General features: G+C 49.3%; 1 protein-coding gene across 1 annotated transcript; it reads left to right on the top strand.

The window, feature by feature from the left end:
• The first annotated feature begins 3,352 nt into the window (after positions 1-3,352).
• LOC118638326 (probable G-protein coupled receptor 32) lies at positions 3,353-7,087 on the top strand. Its single transcript, XM_036274065.1, has 2 exons — positions 3,353-3,417; positions 5,070-7,087. The coding sequence occupies exon 2, from the start codon at positions 5,070-5,072 to the stop codon at positions 6,102-6,104; it is 1,035 nt and encodes a 344-aa protein (XP_036129958.1). The 5' UTR covers positions 3,353-3,417; the 3' UTR covers positions 6,105-7,087.
• The last annotated feature ends 7,972 nt before the right edge of the window (positions 7,088-15,059 follow it).

Genomic DNA, 15,059 nt, shown 5'->3' with positions numbered 1-15,059 from the left:
CTCTCTCCTCTCCTGCTACTTCCATGGTGCATATGTTGGTCTGCTTAATGGTGTCAATAACAGTAATAGTCTCTGCTAGAGACTTTCTACATTTGAGTTCAATATTTAAAAACAGAATAGTTGGGGGGGGGGGATGCATTTTTTTCTTATTACTTCTTTTAGCTTTCCTGTGCTTTAAAATACTTAAAGTTGCCCTGGCTGGTTGGCTCAGCAATTAGAGCATCGGACCAAAAGGTCATGGGGTTTGATTTCAGGCAGGGGCATGTACTTCAGTTGCAGTTCATCCCCAGCTGTGGTCAGGGTTGTGAGGGAGGAAACCAGTTGATGTGTCTCTTTCACATCAATGTTTCTCTCTCTCTCTCTCTCTCTCTCTCTCTCTCTCTCTCCATTCCTCCCACTCTATCTGAAGATAAATAGAAAAATATTCTTGGGTGAAGATTAAAATAATAGTAATAATATAAATAAATAAATAAATAAATAAATAAATACTTAAAATGAGTGCAAGGGAATTTTGGGGTGGTGGTTACACAATATATGCATTTGTCAAAACCCTAGAACTGCACAGATAATGTCTTAATTTTAAAAATACACACCCAGCTGGTATGGCTCAGTGGTTGAGTGTCGACCCATGTACCAGGAGGTCACCAGTTTGATTCCGAGTCAGGGCACATGCCCAGGTTGTGGGCCCAATCCCCAATTGGGGACATATAGGAGGCGGCCAATTGATGTCCTCTCTCATTAACGTTTCTATCTCTCTCCCTCTCTCTCTCTCTAAAATTTGTAAAGAAAAATTATTAAATAAATAAGTAAAAGTAATTAAAGTATTTCTTTTCCTTTTCTTCTCTCATTAAGGATACAGATTTGACAACCTTAAATTTAAAAGCTTTGTGTATAAAAAACAACTCATGCTAAAATTAAAAGTGAAGAAATAGACTTGGAAAAAAATTGTACCTCATGTGACAGAAATTGGTTAACAATCTCATCACGTAAAGTGACAGAAAAGGGAACGAAACTCTTGGATTGCAGGAGGCAAGTGGGGGAAAAATACGAAGGAACAAATCGATATCTTCCCCCCTCCCCTCCCCCCCCTCTTGTTCCCTCTCTCTAAACATATCCTCAGGTGAGGATTAAAAAAAAGGAATACAGTGAATAACTGGCCATTTTAGGGAGCTATCTCATCACACAGGAAATCACAATCATTCCAGTAAATCAATAACCCTAACCCTAATCCCTGACCGAAAAGTTTCTTCCCGTATTCAGGATCTGAGCCTTACATATCTGTAGTTTTTCTCTTAGCTTCAGCTACGGTGATTCTAGCACTCGTTTTAGGAAATTCTAGTCATTCTAAACTGCCTGTAAAAGAAATCTCCACAAGATAAGAAGAGGAAAAGGCAGCTACAGAAAAGCACATCTAAACCTCAGGGCCTTTGCACATGCCATTACTACTCTCTGGAACATGTTTCCCTTCCTCTTTGCCTAGTGAACTCCTATCATCCTTGAGATCTCGCCTTGATGGTCACTTACTCAGGAAACCTCTGGCCCTGCCACCATTTCCTCTGTTGCAACTCTGATCAGACGAAGTTCGCTTCCTTCGGAAGACTTAGCCCCGTTTATAAATAAATACATTTATTTATGAGTCTGTTTGTTTCCTGTTTGTCTCTCAGGACTTAGTTTCCTGTTCTCCCCAACATCCAGCCCATGTGGAATGTGAATACTCAGGTCTCTTTGGAAAGCAAGCTGGTAACATCACTTACAAACACACATCCTGTGAACGCAGTAATTGTAATCTGAGAATCTAGCTCATGAAATGTAAAAAAAAAAAATTTAAAGGATGGTACCTGGGCCTGGCGGGGTGGCTCAGTTGTTTGGAGTATTGTGGCATACACCAAAAAGTTTCAGGTTTGATTCCTGGTCAGGGCACATACAAGAAGCAACCACTGAATGCACAAATAAATGGAACAACAAACTAATCTCTCTCCCTCTCTCTTTCTGTCACTCAAAACAAATAAATAGAAGAAAATTTTAAAAATAAAAAACATAGCCCTGGCCGGTTTGGCCCAGCGGTTAGAGCGTCGGCCCACGGTCCAGAGAGACCTGAGTTCAGTTCCTCATAAGGGCACGTACCTCAGTTGCAGTTTGTCCCCGGCCCTGGTTGGGGTCATGTGGGTGGCGGCCAGTTGATGTATCTCTCTCACATCAATGTTTCTCTCTCCCCCCCCCCCTCTCTATCTGAAGATGAATGAGTAGAACAACAAATCAATGTTTCTCTCTCTCTCTCTCTTTCTACCCCCGTCCTCAAATCAATAAATAAAAACAAAAACAAAAAACTCATGGCATGGTCCCCGCTTACCCGAGTGCTGGAGAAAACGTCACTCTAGTCTGCAGACTCTTACTTGAGGATGCTTTGCTTCTTGACTTAACAGACACTCACAGACAACACGAATTCCATTCGGACACAGCTCAGAGCATAGCACAGATACGAACTCACGTTATCCATTCAACAGTCTCACGGGTCTGTCTCAGTTCCTGACGCCAGAACTGTGTCCACAACCTGAAGGTCCACACCCACGTCCACAGAAATAAACCCACGTCCTGGATTATGCACAGCTGACATTCACCAAGCCTAGTACAGTAAAACAAGGACTATGATTATCTGCATTTTACCGATGCAGAGACTCAGGAACAGAGCGGTCAAGTAATCTGCCCAGGATCGCACAGCTCAAAAGAGGTGAAGCCAGGATTTCTTAAAAAAAGACTTTTTAAATAAATTTTTTTTGTTTATTGATTTTAGAGAGATAGGAAGGGAGAGGGAGAGAGAGAAACATTGATGAGAGAGAACATCGATTGGCCGCCTCCTGCATGCCCCCCACTGGGGATCAGGCCCACAACCTGGGCACGTGCCCTGACAGGGAATCGAATCGGTGCCCTCCTGGTGCATGGGCGGACGCTCAACCACTGAGCCACACCAGCCGGCTGAAGCCAGGATTTGAACTTAGGTCACTGGACCCTAACCCTCCTGCTGTGCAGTAACACATAGAAAACATAGAGTAGGTACTTAAGGAAGCTGAGTTCCCTTCCTGAGATGGGCCCAGGGCTGGGACACAGGAAAGGATGAAGGAAGAGAATTAGAATGGCACAGTGACAGGATCTCTTTGGAGCCCCTCACTCACAGCTCCCAAACTCCCAGCTACCAGGGCCTATTGGGACCCACATCTAATGACACGTCACAGGCTCTGATATTGGTCTCTGTGGCCACCATGAGTCTTGCTCAAGTCTTTCCTGGACTCTTATCTGCTTCCTGTCCTCCATCCTCGACCCCCAACCCGGCCTCAAGATTGGCAGCTGCCCTGGACAGACAGACAACGAAGACAGACAGAGCTTCCTCGGCTTGACCCTCGCCCTAGGACACAGGACACGGTGACACTGGACGGGAATTTGGTGGGAGGGGCCTCAAAGGGCTCAGAGGGTGAGGGTTTGGGGGTAAGGACAGTTGAAGCAGGGCCAGGGTATACAAGAAGGAGATAGCAAAGAGATCAAAAATTCTGCAGCAACTCTGGTAACAGACTTTCTCATGCCATTTGTCGGTTCCACCAGAGAAGAGATGTTTGAGTGTTTTTTTTTTTTTAAATCCTTACCTAAGTATGTTTTCATTGATTTTAGAGAGGAAGGGGCGGGGGAGAGAGAGAGAGAGAGAGAGAGAGAGAGAGAGAGAGAGAGATAGAAACATTGATTAGTCGCCTCCCATGTGTACTCCGTCCGGGGATTGAACCCAAACCTGGGCATGTGCCCTGACCAGGAATCAAACCCATGACCTTTGGGTGCATGGAACAACAATCCAGCCCCTGAGCCACACGGACCAGGGCCGTTTGGACTTCATCAGTGCTGTATCCGCAGTGCTAGGGAGCGCGTCGGGCAGGCGGTACGGGCTCAGTGCACACTGTCAGACTAAAAGAATTGAATCGTCTTCTGGGGGACAAAGGAGAGCTTGTCCTCCTAACCAATCATTTGTCGATTGTGTAGTGAGTGCCTACAATGTGCTGGGGGCTGGTGAGCGGGCCACACACCGGCCTGGCCCCTGGGGAGCTCAGTCCAGTGGGGCAGATGGAAGTGAATCGGGTGATGCAATGCACTCAGGTCTAACTCCTACCTGTCTCAGTCTCCCAGTGAGTGAGAAGCTTCTACAGGGGGCCTGCTCCAGTCAAGGTGGGCAGAAAAGTCTTTCGGGGAGCAAGGGAGAGTTTTACTGAGATCTCAAGAATGAGTTAAAAAAAAAAAAAAAAAAAAAAAAGCCGGCCCTGGCCGGTAGGGCTCAGTTGGTTGAGCATTGTCTCATGCACTGAAGTGTCGCTGGTTCAATCCCTGGTCGGGGTGCAGCCCATCGACGTTCTGCTCTCACATCAGTGTTTATCGCTCTCCCTCTCCCTTTCTCTCTCTCTAAACATCAATAAAGATATTTTTATTTATTAAAAAATTTTTTTTCTTTTTTTTTTTTATCCTCACCTGAGGACATTTTTCCATTTTTTGTTCAGATAGAGTGGGAGGGAGAGAGAGGAAGAGAGAGAGAGAAACATCGACGTGAAGGGACACATCGAGTGGCTGCCACCCGCATGACCAACCAGGGCCGGGGACAAACTGCAACCAAGGTACGTGCCCTTAGCAGGCACCGAACCCGGGTCTCTCTGGACCGCAGGCTGACTCTCTAACCGCTGAGCCAAACCGGCCAGGGCAAAAATTTTTTTTCTTTATTGATGTTTAGAGAGAGAGGAGAGGAGAGAGAGAGATGAGAGAAAACATGGATTGGCCGCCTCTTGCATGCCCCCCACTGGGGATCAGGCCCAAAACCTGGGCATGTGCCCTGACCGGGAATCGAACTGGTGACTTCTTTGTACATGGGTTGATGCTCAACCACTGAGCCACACTGGCCAGGCTCAATAAAGATATATTTAATGCTAATAAAATGTATTGACTGGAGAAAAAAAATGGAAGGGCCTTCGAGGGGACCATGGACTCTGATAGGTAGGGGAAGGTAGTCTGTACCTCTGACATGTAGTCATTCCTGTTCTAGAAAGATGGACCTTAGCTCTGCTTCCAAATGCCGCGAGAAAGAGGTGGGGTACCTCCACCAGCTCACCATGGCCATCCTGTCCGTGTCCTTTGTGGTTGGCGTAGTGGTCAACGGGCTGGTGCTCTGGATGACCGCTTTCCGCATGACCCGCACCGTCACCACCGTCTGGTTCTTCAACCTGGCCCTTGCTGACTTTATTGTACTACTGTTCCTGCCTGTCGCCATCTACAACCTGATCACCCACCATTGGCCCCTCACTGACTTGGCCTGCAAGTTCTACCTGGCCTTGATGGTCCTCACCTTCTTTGCCAGCATCTACCTCCTGGCCCTCATCTCTGTGGACCGTTGCGTCTCTGTCCTCTACCCAGTGTGGGTCCGAAATCACCGCACTGTGCAGCGAGCAAGCTGGCTGGCGCTCGGTGTATGGCTCCTGGCTGCCATCACTTGCTCTCCATACTCGATACTCCGGACTGGTGGAAAACAGGAAGGATGTAGGTACTGCTTCTTCAAATTCAACACAGAGAATGAGAAGAACTCCAGCAACGGGGATTCAGTGGTTTTTGACAGGCAACAGGTAGTGACCATCACTCACTTCCTGGTGGGCTTCTTGGTGCCCCTGGTGATCATCAGCACCTGTGCCTACCTCATCCGTGCCAAGCTCCAGCAGGAGGCCTGGGTCCACGCCAGCCGGCCCAGGAGGTTGCTGCTGGTGTTGGTAAGCGCCTTCTTCATCTTCTGGTTCCCATTCAACGTGGCACGCTTGATCCATCTGGGGCTAGCAAAGTCTCATGACGCCACGATGCTGCCCATCCTCTGGGCTACCTTCTCCTTGGGCTGTCTCAACAGCTGCCTCAACCCCTTTCTCTACGTTTTTATTGGCAGAGATTTTAAAAAAACGTTTTTTCAGTCTCTGCCTTCTGCCCTGGCCAGGGCATTTGGTGAGGAGGGGTTTCTCAACCACCCTGATCCCGAGGTGAAGCACCCAGGGAATGATGAAAACCTTAAAGGGGAAGCTGAACGTCCTAATCCTCCTGTGTAGTTTGCAGTCTCTTCCATAGGCTGGCTTCCAAGACCCTGACACATCCTGTCTCTTCTTTCAGGAAGTCTTCTTGGCATTGCTTCATCTAAACTGCTGCCTTAGAGACATCTGGTTATTTCCCCATATTCATTCTATCCTCCCTTTCTAGGAAGACTTCTATTTGTTTTAAACTGCCCACAGCTAGCCAGAAAAAAAGAACAAAGACTAAATTTCCCAGCATCCTTTGCAACCAGGTATGGCCATCTTACTGCTTTCTGGCCAATGGGATGCGAGTGGAAGTAATGGGTCTAACTTCCTTGAAGTGCTCTTGAATGGGAGGGGTCTGCTCTATGTTCTCCACTTCCCAAGGTCTAGAATGCAAACGTATTAGTTAGCTTTTGCTGCATAACAAATACCCCCCCAAATTTAGAGGCTTCAAACCATAACCTGTTATGATTTCTGTGGTCAGCAGTTTGGACTGGGCTGGGCTGAGCAGTTTCTGGTCTTCACTGGGCTTCCTCGTGGGGCCAACTACGTGACTCCACTTCTGAGAGGGGTGACTGGGACCATGGGATTGACGGAGTCACACAGCTCTCAGCGTCCTGCAGGCCGACAAAGGAGGGTTCCATGAGCAAGACGGACATCATGAGATGTACACTTGGCACTTTACACGATGTTGCTATGCCCAAGGGGTGAGGGAATGCATTCTACCTCCCTGGGGGGAAACCTTCATAGTGACCTTGCAAAGGAGCATAGATACAGGAAGGCATGCAGAACGGGGGCCATTTTTGCAAACGGCCAGAGCATCGTGGTGGCGAACCACGTGGAAAGTGACCATGTTCCCATCCCTGCTCTGCAATGTGCAAACCCACACAGTCAGCAGAGAGAGTTCAATTTCCAGCTCATTGAAGCTACTGCTCTTCTGGGTCTATTAAACCATCGTGCCTCCAACCGCTGACACATGTGCGAAGTGATATAATAAATGTCCTTATTGTTAAAGCCACTTGGAGCCTGGTTTTCTATGACTTGAAACCCACGGTAACCCTACAGGTGTGTGCCATGAGCACTCCTTTTTGGGACAGAAATCCCAGTGGTCCCTGTTCACAATGAACCATTTCCTTGGTTCTAGGTAGAGGCATAAAAAAAAAAAAAAAGTAGGTATTCAGCTCAGCCGGTGTGGCTCAGTGGTTGAGCCTCGACCCATGTACCAAGAGGTCACTGGTTCAATTCCTGGTCAGGGCACACACCCAGGTTGTGGGCCCGATCCCCAGTGGGGGGCATGCAGGAGGCGGCCAATTGATGTTCTCTCTCATCAGCATTTCTATCTTTCTCCCTCTCCCTTCCTCTCTCTCTAAAAGTCAATAAAGAAAAAAATGTATTCAAACCAAAAGCTACCGTCTTATTCATAATCAGGAGAAACAGCTGTGGGCCTCAGGACAGCTCCACATGCTTCCGTGCTCACTGATGAGGAGAGGGTGAAGTGATCCTATGTCTGAGGATCAGGAAGGATCGAGGCGCCTTCAAAAGTAAGCTGGGGAGCCCTGGCCGGTTTGGCTCAGTGGTTAGAGCATTGGCCTGTGGACCAGAAACTCCTGGGTTCGGTTCCCGCTAAGGGCACGTACCTCCATTGCAGTTTGTCCCCGGCCCTGGTTGGGGTCATGTGGGTGGCAACCACTCAATGTGTCTCTCTCACATCGATGTTTCTCTCTCTCTCTTCCCACCTCTCTCCCTTCTGCTCTATCTGAAGAGAAATGCAAAAAATGTTCAGGGGTGAGGGGAAAGAAAAAAAAAAAGTAAGCTGGGGAAAGTGGTTTATTTAAACACAAAACTTTAAAATAATGTAGGCTCAGCCCTAGCCGGTTTGGCTCAGTGGTGAGAGCATCCGCCCTCAGACCAATGAGACCCGGGTTCGATTCTGGCCAAGGGCACGTACCTCAGTTGCAATTTGTCCCCAGCCCTGGTTGGGTCGCGTGGGAGGCAGTCGATGTGTCTCTCTCACATCGATGTTTCTCTCTCTCTCTCTCTCTCTCTCTTCCTCTCTCCCTCCCACTCTATCTGAACTAAAGTGGAAAAGTGTCCTCGGGTGAGGATAAAAAAAAGTAATAAAACGTATCTCTCTCTCTCTCTCTCTCTGTCCCTCCCACTATCTGAACAAAAAATGGAAAAATGTCCTCGGATGAGGATTAAAAAAAAAAAAAGTAATAAAATAAAATCATGTAGGCCCATGGTGAGAAGAAAAAGACTCTTTCTGTTTTTCCGGATTGTCCATTCCAACTGCTCACTGGAGACTGTTAGTTTCTTATGTATCTTCTCTTTTTCTTTTCTTTTTTAATATTTAAAATTGAGTTTTCGAGAGAGGGAGAAAGAGAAAGAAGCATCGATGTGAGAGGGACACATCCATTGGCTGCTCCCAGCATGCTTCTTACTGGGAATTGAGCCTGCAACCCAGGCATGTGCCCTGACCAGGAATCAAACCCGCAACCTTGCGGTGCATGGGACGATGCCCAACCAACCGAGCCACAGCCGCCAGGGCCGTGTGTAACCTTTCAGATAAGCATTTTTTATTCAAAGAGAATAGGTTATGTACATGTTTCTACTTCGTCTGACTGTGTTTTATGAAGAGTATATGTTGGAGACGGTTGCGTATACATACATAAGGGGTCTGCCGCCTTATTTTCAGTGTAAGTGGCCAAGTGTTTTCTTGTCTGGATGTACTATGCTCAGAAGCATTTCATCCATCCCCTACTGATGAGTATTTAGGTGGCTTGTGAATCTGCTGCATGCTATTTTGGCAACTTAAAAATCATTCAATATAACCCACACCCCGAAAAATACAGACACACAAATGGAGGAATTCACTGATTTATCACAGTGACCACCCATGCAACTCAGCCAGGTCACAGACTAGAATGCAGCCAGCCACCCCAACCCTCCCCTTTCTCTCCTTCCAAAGAGAACTTGTAACCCAAATTTTATCATGAACCTTTTTTTTTTATCCTCACCCGAGGACATTTTTCCATTTTTTGTACAGATAGAGTGGGAGGGAGAGAGAGGAAGAGATAGAGAGAGAGAAACATCGATGTGAAAGGGACACATCGAGTGGCTACCACCGCACGACCAACCAGGGCCGGGGACAAACTGCAACCAAAGTACCTACTTTCAAAAGGTTCAGAATTTTCTAGCAGTGTCTCTAATCACTGGCCCCTTGAGAGACAGCAGGTGTCGGGTTCCCTCCTCAGCCCCCCAAACTTCAAGTATCTCTATGACAGGTATACAATGGTGTATACATATGTGTTTGGAGAAATAGATAGGTAGGTAGGTAGGTAGACAGACAGATAGATGAGAGAAATACACAGATACCAAAGTACGTGCCCTTAGCGGGAACCGAACCCGGGTCTCTCCGGACCGCAGGCCGATGCTCTAACCGCTGAGCCAAACCGGCCAGGGCATGAACCTTTTTTTTTTAAATCCTCACCCAAGGACATTTTTGCATGTATCTTCAGATAGAGTGGGAGAGAGGGGGGGGGAAGAGACAAAGAGAAACATCGACGTGAGAGAGACACATCAACCGGTTGCCACCCACACGACCCCAACTAGGGCGGGGGACAAACTGCAACCAAGCTATGTGCCCCTAGCGGGAACAGAACCTGGGTCTCTCTGATCTGCGGGCCGACGCTCTAACTGCCGAACCAAACCGGCCAGGGCATTATGAACCATTTTTGCCTTGCCTTTTTTCTCTCAAAATTTTCATCTGAAACATTTCAAACCTGTGTTAAGAGAATAATACAATATACCTTTCAACTAAATTTACCAAATGTTGATATGTGCCCATCCCCACATCCCGTATATTTAGCCTTTCTTCTCTCTCTCTCCCTCACATCGCTCTCTCTCCTTCTCAATCCTTCTTTCTCATTATCTGCCTACCTCTCTATTGTTCTGTCTCTGTCTTTATTAGTTCCTCTCTTTACTGAGAAATCTGTGTATTTCTCTCATCTATCTGTCTGTCTGTCTGTCTACCTACCTACCTACCTATTTCTCCAAACACATATGTATGTATACACCATTGTATACCTGTCATAGAGATACTTGAAGGTTGGGGGGCTGAGGAGGGAACCCCACACCTGCTGTCCCTCAAGGGGCCAGTGATTAGAGACATTGCTAGAAAATTCTGAACCTTTTGAAAGTAGGTACAGACATATCATCATGATTAAATTTTTTACTCTGTGTCTCCTAAGAACAAAGTCATTTTTCCTACACAAGCATAATATTATTACCACCCTCAAGAAATTGAACATTGATATTGTCTAATAAACAGCCTGTGTTCAAATTTCCTGATTGCTCTAATAATGAACTCTATAGCATTTAAAAAAACCAGGACCTTGTAATGATATTCCCCCCTCCACACACACACACACATACAAATGTACTATGCATTAGGTCAAAAACACACCACAGATTAATTCCCTGAAGCAGAAGTAATACAGGTCATGTTCAAAATTAGTAATAACAAAGGATAACAAAAACCACTCAGATTGTTATGAACATTTTAAATCACCCTCATAAGTAACTTCTGGTTGCACAAAGAATAAAACTGGAGTTCTACTTTATTTAGAAATGAGCACACTAGCCTGGCCAGTGTGGCTGAGTGTTGACCCATGCACCAAGAGGTCGCTGGTTCAATTCCTGGTCAGGGCACATGCCCAGGTTGCAGGCCAAATCCCCATTGAGGAGCACGCAGAAGGTAGCCAATCGATGTTCTCTCTCATCAATGTTTCTGTCTCTCTCCCTCTTCTTTCCTCTCTCTCTAAAATCAAAGAAAAAAATTTTTTTTGGTATTTTTATTTTTTTGATTCTTACCAGAGGACACTTTTGCATTTATCTTCAGATAGAGCGGGAAGGAGGGGGGGGGGGGAAGAAAATGAACATGAGAGAGACACATCGACTGGTTGCCACCCACATGACCCCAACTGGGACCAGGGACAAACTGCCACCAAGGTACGTGCCCTTAGCGGGAACTGAACCCAGGACTCTCTGGTCTGTGGGCTGATGCTCCAACCGCTGTGCCAAACCAGCAAGGGCAGAAAAAAATTTTTTTTTTCTAAAAGAAAAAAAATGAATACACTACACATCAAAACTTGAGGGGTGGGGCCAAAGCTATACTCTGAGGAAAATTTATAGCTTAAAAATGCTAATTAGGGGAATAAAAATTTCAAAAGGGAAATGAGCAAAGCAAACAACTCAGGCAGCTAGAAGAAAACCAATAAAATAAATGCTCTAAAAATTGAAGGAAAGCATTGGTAGATATTAATGACGTAATTAACAACAACAAAAAAGTGGATAATGATAAGAAGGTGGTTCTCTCTCTTTCTCCAACAGTGATATCCTTTTGTATTTATACTTGTGTCCTTTGGTGAATACTCCCAAAAGGCAGAATGGCACGATGGCCCCTTATACCTGGGTGACACCAGTCAGGCTGCTTCCACAATCCATACCTCAGTTTCTACCTGTGTGAAATAGAACAATAGCACCTCTCTCAAAGAGTAGCTGTGGGGCCCTGGCCAGCTTGGCTCAGCGGTTAGAGTGTGGGCCCGCGGACCAGAGAGACCCGGGTTCAGTTCCCACTAAGGGAGTGTGCCTCGGTTGCAGTTTGTCCCCCGCGCCTGTTGGGGTCGCGTGTGGCAACCATTCGATGTGTCTCTCTCATATCGATGTTTCTCTCTCTTCCTCCCTCTCTCCCTCCTGTTCTATCTGAAGATAAATGAGAAAATGTTCTCCTGTGAGGATAAAAAAAAAAAAGAGAGTGTCTGTGGGAACGATAGGGTTATGTATAATATTGCTGGTGCCACAGAGGTGCGATGTAAATGTTTGTTATTATCGATATTCTCATCTGTTAGACAGATTTCTCCCGGGGGACTGGCAGGGTCAGAGGGTCAGTTCCTCCTTCCCAGACTCTGCTACAGGTGCTCCCACCGCTTGGCCAGTGCAACCGCGCTGTCCATTCCTTTCCTCTTTGCCTTCCCCGAGGAGAATAGTGGGGTCATGGTGAGGTTTTTAATTTGCATTGATTTTCTAATGAATGCGGTTAAGCAGTCTTTCAAGGAGACTGTGTTTTTTTGAGGCGGCTGCAGGATTCTGGGGGGTGGGGGACGGAGTGGTTGGTAAGGCAGGTTTTGGGACCCAGCCCAGACAGGGTGCAGCTTCTGAGTGTGGTCCAGCGAGGGACCCAGCCTTTCCTTGAACAAACCCTGGGAAAGGACTGTGGAGGTGCCCTAAGCCTCAGAATCTTACTGGGCCAAAGAGGGACTGAAAATCCTTCTCTGATAACATTTCTATAAGAACCCAAGAGCTCTGGCCTGTTTGGCTCAGTGGTGCGTCGGCCTGCGGGTCAGTGAGTCTCGGGTTCGATTCCACCCAAGAGCACGTACCTCAGTTGCGGTTGGTCTCGGGCCCTGGTTGGGGTTGTGCAGGAGGCAACCAGTCGATGTGTCCCTCTCGCGTCGATGTTTCTCTCTCTCTTCTTCCTACTCTATCTGAAGAAAAATAGAAAAATATCCTCGGGTGAGAATTTAAAAAAAAAAAAGAACCCAAGAAGGCGACTCACTTCTTCAGGCATCGAACAAGGACAGCTCACAGGTACGGATCACTCGGGCGCACCAGGTCCCATCCGGAGCCTTATCAACGCATGGGTTCCCCGAAGTGTCATCTCACAATTGCGCCATTGACAATTGCGCCCATTGTATAGAAGAGGAAATGGAGGCTCAGAGAGCTAACTTCACTTACTAAAGGTCTAAAGGTCACACATTGTGTACGTGGCCGTCGAACTGGTCCTACCCCTCCAATGTATTCAGTTCTGGTTAGTGAGTGCCTGCGCGTGAGCGTCTTGGTTCCAGGCACTGGAGGTAGGAAGGGAAAGGAGGGTCTAACACTGGAGGGGGGGAGGCCCCACATTTGGGAAAGAGGGGCTGACATTCCAGGAGGAGGGGCTGTGGGGCTGCCAGTCCGGGGAGAGGGGGCAACATTTCCGTGGGCGGGGCTGACATTCCAGAAGTGGGCGTGGCTTTCCAGGGGGAGGGGCTGCCACTCTGGGGGGTGGGGCTGCCACTGGGGCGGGGCGGGGCGGGGCGGGGCGGGGGTCTAAGCGGGAGGGGCTGCCCCTCTGTGGGGGGAGGGGCTGCCACTGGGGCGGGGCGGGGCGGGGCGGGGGTCTAAGCGGGAGGGGCTGCCTCTCTGTGGGGGGAGGGGCTGCCACTGGGGCGGGGCGGGGCGGGGCGGGGGTCTAAGCGGGAGGGGCTGCCACTCGGGGGGGGGGAGGGGTGCCACTGGGGCGGGGCGGGGACCTGACATTAAGCGGGAGGGGCTGACATTCCTCATTCTGCAGACCCTACAGCTCCCACCTCCGTGCCATACTGTGTGCCTGCAAGTATCCGCCGTGTACACGGCACATACACACCCCTACCACCCCTAGGATCCGCGGCGCCTGCCAGGAACGCAGCCTCTGCCCTCCGGAGTTCGCAGCCTGCAGGAGACACGCAGGCTCCCACGGTCCCACGCAGCGATACTTCGCTCCCGGGCGGGGGGGAGGCAACCGCGCTGTTAATCACTACCTCCGTTCCTGTCAACAAGGGGAGCGGGGAGGCGGAGCCCCATTCTGCCGGTTTGATGTGTTCCCAGCTGTGGGAGACAGACAGACTGTCATCAAAGTCGGAAAATAGCTGTCGGGGAAACTCCTCATCCCCTGACACCTGACACCTGACACCTTCCCTCCGCATCCGAAACCCTCCTGCCCCGCTGCAGGCTCGGGGTTCTGTTCCCGCTGTCTGAGCACAGACTGCTCTCTGAGCCTCGGCCCGACGGGGGTAGGACGTACCTGGCCCAGGTCCTGGAGGTCCGAGTCTGGGTGGCCGGGTCGGAGTCCATCCCAGGAGCGGGACTTCGTTTTGGTGGGCCTCCTGGTTTCCATTCTTGTTCTGGCGCAATGAAATGAAGAGAGGGCCATGTGACAGTCTTATGCCCTGGTCTGTGTCCCCCGCTCCTGGGACATGTCCCACCCCCTCAGGTTCACGCTGACCTATCTGAGGACGGGGTATGAGGTGTAAACGATGTCCTGTGTGTCTCCCGTGGTGAGTGATGCTGGGGACCCCGGAGGAGTCAGACCCAGAGGCCTCAGGCTGGCCGCAGACATGGCCATGGAGAGCCAGCAGCCAAGGTGGTCTTGGCTGTGACGGAGCAGGTGCCAGGTGTGCGGGGCCTGGAGCTCAAAGAGGAAGCTGTGGGAGGCAGAGTTGGGAGGTTTGATGGGTCTCAGTGAAAGGCCAGGCTGTGGGCTGGGACTTTGTCCAGGAGTACTGGGTAGCCATGGGAGGTGTGTGAGCAGGGGAGGGAGCAGGGTCAATGACAGGTGTAGAAAGATCCCTCTGGAGCCCTGTGAGGAGGTAAAGAAGCCAGGAGAAGGCTGGGCTGGGGGTCTAGCTGCAGAGGAGCCCTGAGCGGGAACCAGGTGGTGGATGGAGAAGAGAGTTGGAGGAGGGGCAGGCGGGGCCAGAAGGGGCTGGAGGGAGTGAAGGGGAAGAGAAGCTGGGGATGAGTGGTCTCTAATCCAGAACCCCTCTCCTCCTCCCTTGCCTTGCCACCCTCCCGGGCTTGAGCACCTAGAGGCCCACAGGAGCCACAGAATGAGGATGGCAGAGCCCAGCACCCACTTCCCCTCAGGACTCCCATTCCTTCCTCTTTCCAGCATCCAGCCCCATCCCCGCCACCGCAACCTGGCCACTCCCTCCTGGCCTCTCCTGGGCCATCCTGGGCCCAGACCCTCCTCTCTGTGGCCTGTCTCCAATGTCCGACACCCCTGTCATTCCAGAGGCCAACTCAGCAATCGAGTGGCTGTGTGACCTTCAGAGAGCCTCCATTTACTGTTCTATAAAATGGGCATATTAGTTCTCCATGGCCGCAGTAACAAATTCCCACCAACTTAGCGAC

The sequence above is a fragment of the Molossus molossus genome, unplaced genomic scaffold (genome assembly GCF_014108415.1).
Source record: "Molossus molossus isolate mMolMol1 unplaced genomic scaffold, mMolMol1.p scaffold_m16_p_21, whole genome shotgun sequence".
Classification (NCBI taxonomy): Eukaryota; Metazoa; Chordata; class Mammalia; order Chiroptera; family Molossidae; genus Molossus; species Molossus molossus.
This window is presented reverse-complemented; position numbering and strand designations above follow the sequence as displayed.